Consider the following 6265-nt stretch of genomic DNA (forward strand, 5'->3'; position numbering starts at 1 on the left):
TGTGACTGCTCACAAGTCCTCTAAAGACAAAAGGAAAGGGAATAATTATGATGACATATTTCCCATTCTCGGGGAGTGGAGATGTTTTCTCAACTATCTAGAATATTTACAATAGACTCTAAATATCTTGCACAGGCTTGAATAAAGCCATTCCTGACCAGAGTCTTCAAATGACTGATGTTTCAGGTCTTTAGTATCTACATTGTATTCATGAAAAAACTGCCCTGAAGGCTGCACAGTGGAGTGGACTTGGGGGGGAGGGATTGCACAACAATGAAAGAGTTTTTCTTTAACTTTTCAAGGAGAAGAGTGAATCGGAGGGGAGGGGATGGGCAGGGAGAAAAGTACAACAATGAATGACTGGAAACCCTAAGTCTCTCTGTAAACTATCATTAAAATTAATTTTTAAAAAAGAAATGTAAAAAAAAAGGAAAAAGTTGTGCTGTGAAAATTCTCTCCAAGTAGTCACTTGTTTAGCTATATTTACAGCTACATTTTTAAGACAGTCTAACGTTCCACGGGGAGACTCCTTCATTTTTGTATTTCTGCCACTCACCTTGAATGCCTCTCCTGGATTTGGTGCTGATCTTCTATATTATCAAGTCCTCCCTTCTCTACCAGACTGTGCCATGAATCATCTCTTACTGAATTTACTTTTTCTTCTTTGGATATTTCAGTCCCAAAAGCATAGTGCTGAGGACTTGATCCACTTGTGTTAAGTTCAGGACAACAATCTGCAAACATTGATAAAAAATAATTTTATTTTATGTGAGGAAATAAAGTTGACAGAAGAAAGAGTAGAGGTAGCATGACGATTTCTTTTCATATACTGATGGCAAAAAGGCAAGGAACTTTACAAGAACGGACATACAAGTAAAGGAAGGCTGAGGACTAGTATCATTAAAAAAACAGGTATAAAAAAAAAGATAAAAAACAAACAAACAAAAAAGAAAACAGGTCTAAACATCAGCCTCTGCACTGAGGAAATCAGTTGCTGTGGAGCTGACCCATCTTATGAAGACTGTATCAGATGCAGTCTGGTGGTAAAGTGTTACACCTTGTGCTGCTGAACAAAAGGTTAACTGTTAAATCCGTAAAGATTTAGACTCAGAATAATCAGGTAAATCAGGTAAGTTGGAACCAGTCCAGTGGCAGCGGATTTTGTTCTGGTACGTGTAGCCGAGTAAACAGTGGTCCATGGTCTTTGTGAAGCTGAGCTTTTGTTTTTTAAGCTGAGCTCTTGAAACTATGTTCCTTTCTGAGAGATGCCAGTGAGTTGACTTAGGTCTCTAATCTTTCATTTAATATGTAAATGTATTCACCATTTATACCCAAAGAGTCACCATTTGAAACCTAAGGATTCTACACATTAAGAAATACTTCCACAAATGGAAGCAGAAGTTATACCAATCACAAATCTCATCCTTCTCAAAGGTAGATTTCCTTTTCTAACTGACATTTCCAAATACATTCCCTTGACCACACCCTCTTCCTCTGCGAATCCTTGCCCTTCCTGGTGCTCATGGGCAGAAGCCCTAAAAAAGTTTTCTTCCACTATCCCAGGTCCCACTGGAGAATGTCATGGGGGTGTGGGCAGCCAGCCTGCTCATGGAGAAGAGCTCAGGATGAGGGAGGATGGTGAAGGTTATCAAGCACATTCATGAGATGAGCCAATGCTCTGGTGTTTGTGGTAATTAAAGAGAGTAAGAGTAGATTTCACTGTAGCAAAATTACTGTGTTAAAAGGGCCCTAATCAGAGGCAAATTTTCATGGGTGAAAACAAAAGGAGACTTGAGATTTTAAGGAATAAAAAGGACAACATGAAGATTTGTTCCTGAAAAGGTTAAGTGAAGGAATGAAACTATCCTCACCTACTGATGCCAAGTTCTGGAAGGTTTCCACCATCACATCCTTATAGAGGTTCTTCTGAGAAGGATGCAGCAAATCCCACTCTTCCTGGGTGAAGTTCACAGCCAAATCCTCAAAGACCACCGAATCCTGCAAAAGCCCATTTACAGTTTCAGCAAGGCACCAGCTGCCCAGTGTGTGGGGGCAGATAGGGAGGGGCCAAGCTGGGGTTCTGGGCTCGTTCACAGGATCATGAACCACAGAGACTGACACTCTAGTGCGAGATGATAACATTAAGGTAATAAGATACAGTGTACTCTACAGAACAGAGAATCTGAAAAGGAAACAAGTAAAACAACACCATTTACAATATTCTCCCAAAAGATGAACTATTTAGGACTCAATCTAACTAGAGATACTAAAGAACTATACAAAGAAAACTATACGGCCCAACAATTCTACTACTGGGAATACATCCCAAAGAGACCGTAATTGACATCCAAGCAGATATATGCACACCCATGTTTATTTCAGCTTTGTTCACAATAGCAAAGGAGTTGGAAACAACCTAAGTGCCCATCAACAAATGAATGGATAGAGAAGCTGTGGTATATTCACACAATGGAATACTACACGGCATTGAAAAACAAGGAACTCATGCAATATTATTCAAAATAGGTGACCCTGGAGGACATTATGCTGAGTGAAATATCTCAGTCACAAAAGGACAAATAATGCATGGTGCCACTGTTGTAAAGCAGGACTGACCTCGAGGTTGGGAGGAGACTGAGAAGGATGAGTTCAATAATGTATACTGCATTGAAACAGATGAGGGAGAAAACTGTTTAAGAGGGAAAATTATTAGGTATTTTTGTCATGACAGGAGTCCAGAGCAAAGGCTGTATAGTGGAGTGGACCTGGGGGAGGGATTGTAAAACAATGAAAGAATTTTTCTTTTACTTTTTTCCAAGAGGGTAGTGTACTAGGGGGGAGGGTTAGGAGGGGAGAAAAGTGCAACAATGAATGAATGGAAATCCAAAGTCTCTGTAAATTTTCATTGAAATGAATAAATTTTTTTAAAAAAGAATATTAAAAAAACTATAAAATATTACAAGAAACCCTGACACATCTGAAAAATGGGAAAACATACCATTTGCTCATGAACTAGAAGATGTATCATCATCATATAAATGGCAACATTACCAAGAACAATCTGTTGTTGTTGTTAAATGCCATCAAGTTGCCTGCGACTCATAGCAACCCATGTACATTAGCTCTGAACCCTGCCCTATCCTAAGCCAATTTCATTGTCTCCAACAGACCTATTCCCAATTCTCTAGTCATGCCCCCATCCATACCACCCTGGGTCTAAAGACATGATATAGTATTGATCCGGACCCCATCCTATGATTTTTCAAAGATGGGAAAAGTAATCACTATCTATATACGGAAAAAGATTCCGAATAAGTAAACTTGTAGAAAAAAGAAGAAAAACTGAGTAGGGCACCTTACATTTCCTGACCACACAGCAATAGTAATCAAAACAACGTGGTGCTGTACAGGTACAGGTACGTGCAACAACAGAATAGAAATGAGAACCCAGAAATAAATCAGTTCACCTGTGGACAGCTGCTCTTTCACAAGGGGATGGAATTCATTAAGTGGGGGAAAGACGGGCCCTTTAACAAACAGTAATGGCAAAATAACAACGACAACATAGAGAGAGCTACATTGGCCTAGTGGACAGAAAGTTAGGCTACCAAGCCCAAGGTGTGTGATTTTAATCTGTGGCCCTCAGGCCTGGTTCACATTGGTTTTTGTCAAACATTCTTCTAGGTGGTATAGCACTGGTCTGTGCACTTGTACAGAGGCAACTCATGGTTGCTGTGATGCTGAACACTGTGACACTGAGGTGCCAAATGTAATAACGGTTACCCATTGTGGACAGCGTTTGGTGGAGCTTCCTGATTAAAACAAGCCTGGAAGCAGGAGCAGCATCCAGTTCCAGAATGGCTTGCCTCTGGAATCTCGGTGAACAGTGCTCACGCCTTTCATTCATAGGGTCACTATGCGTCATCTACGACTCGACAGCATCTAACAACAACAACAACAATGGTGAAATAGGTTCTCTCATTTCCAGGAAATGGAAACAAGACTCATTCTTGACATCTTAAATGGAAACAAACTAGAGTGTCAAAACACTTGAAAATGGATTACAGACATAGGTAGATAAACCCAAGGTATAAAAACCATCCAAGAAAAAAAACGAGAGCAAACTCTGGAACCCTAGTGAGTGGCAAAAATATACTATACAATATAACTGAAAATAGACAATTAGCAAGAATAAACCAGGTGATGGGAATGCCCAGAAATCAAATATTTGTGTGCACCAAAGAGTGTAAAGAAAACTCAGAGATTGGGAGAAAATATTTGGTAATAACACATCAGAAAAGAAATTCTCGTATAAAATGTAAAGAAAATCCCAACACCTCAACAACAAAAGACAGACAACTCAGTTACAAAAAGGGCACAGTCATGAATAGATTTTTCACCAAAAACATTCAGACGGCCAACAAACAAATGAAGAAATGCTCAAGATCATTAGTTAGTGTTGTTGTTAGGTGCTGTCAAGTCACATGACTCACAGTGACCCCTGAACCCTGCTCTATTCCGCGGCATCCACATTATCTATGACATGCTTGAGCCCAAGTAAGATCCAAGCAAGATGAACCTGTTGACAGTTTTAATCTCTTCTCCATCCATCGTGGTGTTGGCTACCACTCCAGTGGTAAGAACCTTGCTTTTCTTGACTCTGAGATGCAATCCATACCGAAGGCTCCATTCCTTGATCTTCTGCATTAAATGCTTCAAGTCTTCCTCTCTTTCAGCAAGCAATCTGCATAATGCAGGTAACTGATGAGTCTCCCTCTGATCCTGATGCCACAGTCCTCTTCAATGAGTCCAGCTTCTTAAATAATTTGCTCAGTATGCATATTAAACAGGTATAGAGAAAGAATATAAACATGACACACTCCCTTCTTAATTTCATCTTCCACGGACCCACATTTAACGCCATTGGTACCAGCAGTCAGGAAATAAGGAGACACATTGCACTGGGAAAATTTGCAGTTAGGGATCTAGAGGAGTAATGCTATCAGTTTGAGGACTAAGGTGCATCTGATTCAGGACATGGTCTGATCACTTGCTATGTATCTGAGAGCTGGACAATGAAAAAGTATGACAAAAGAAGAACTGAGGCCTTTGAAATGCGGTGTTAGAGAAGAGCACTGAACATCCCATGGACGGCCAAAAGAACAAATATGTTTTGGAGAGGGTGCAGCTGGAGTGCTCTCTGGAGGTAAGAATGATGAGGCTTCACCTCACATACATTGGGCATGTTGCTAGGAGGGTCTATTTCTTGGGCATGGACATTATAGTTGGGAGGGTAGAAGGTCAGTGAAGGAGAAGACCTTAAACCAGATGGACACAGTGACTGCCGTAAAGGGCTCTACTGTGTCAGGAACTATGAAGCTGGCACAGGATAGGACAGGGTTCAGATTTGATGTTCACTGGGTCGCTATGAGTTGTACTTGATTTTATGGCACCTACAACAACAACAACTTGAGCCCATTTCTGCAGCCACTATATCAAGCTATCTCGCTGAGGGTCTTGCTCTTTGCCCCTGACCTTTCCAAGCATGGGGTCCCTTTCCAAAGCGCAGCCTCTCCTAACAATGTGCTCAAAGTAACTGAGATGAAGCTTCACCATTCTTGCCTCTATAAAAAACTCTGGTTGCACTCCCTCTAAGACACAACTATGTGTTCTTCTGTCAGCCCATAGGATACTCAGTCCTCTTCTACAGCTCTACAACTCAAGGACATTGATTCTTCCTTTGTCATCTTTATTCACTATCAAGCTCTCAGGTGCAAAGAAGTTGAATGGAAAAATCGTGGCTTGAATCAGGTGAACCTTAATCCTTAAACTGACATCATCGCTCTTCAAGTCTGTGAAGAGCTCCCTGACTGCAAACTTTCTCAATGCACTATGTCTCCTGATTCCTGGTACTAAGGATGTTTAGTAGACGCAAGTAAGATGAAATCACTGACAATGTCAATCTTTCTCCATCTATCATGATGTCATGTACTGGTACAGTGGTAAGGATTTGTGTTTTCTCGATGTTGAGATGCAGTCCATACTGAAGGTTGTAGTCCTTGATCTTCTACAGCAAGTGCCCTGAATCCTCCTTGCTTTCAGTGAGCAAAGTTGTGTCATCTCCCTCATGCAGGTTTTGTTGGTGACTCTTCCTCCAACGCTAATGTCACATTCTTCTTCATATGGTGCAGCTTCTTCAAATCACTTGCTCAGCATGTAGACTGAAAAAGAATACAGCCCTGACGCACACCTTTCCAAATTCCAA

The 6265-nt window shown here is 40.8% G+C and overlaps 1 protein-coding gene across 1 annotated transcript in view; it reads right to left on the reverse strand.

Moving 5' to 3' along the window:
* Positions 1-9: 9 nt before the first annotated feature.
* The window catches only part of LOC102869532 (zinc finger protein 124-like), a 13750-nt gene continuing 7494 nt past the window's right edge, over positions 10-6265 (reverse strand). The window contains exons 3-4 of the mRNA XM_006897969.1: positions 1872-1998; positions 10-20 (exon numbers count right to left, since the gene is read on the reverse strand). Of these exons, the coding sequence (XP_006898031.1) occupies positions 10-20; positions 1872-1998 (138 nt within the window). The remainder of the gene's footprint in view (positions 21-1871; positions 1999-6265) is intronic.

The sequence above is a fragment of the Elephantulus edwardii genome, unplaced genomic scaffold (assembly GCF_000299155.1).
Source record: "Elephantulus edwardii isolate Elephantulus edwardi_28Jun2011 unplaced genomic scaffold, EleEdw1.0 scaffold00217, whole genome shotgun sequence".
NCBI classification, from domain to species: Eukaryota; Metazoa; Chordata; class Mammalia; order Macroscelidea; family Macroscelididae; genus Elephantulus; species Elephantulus edwardii.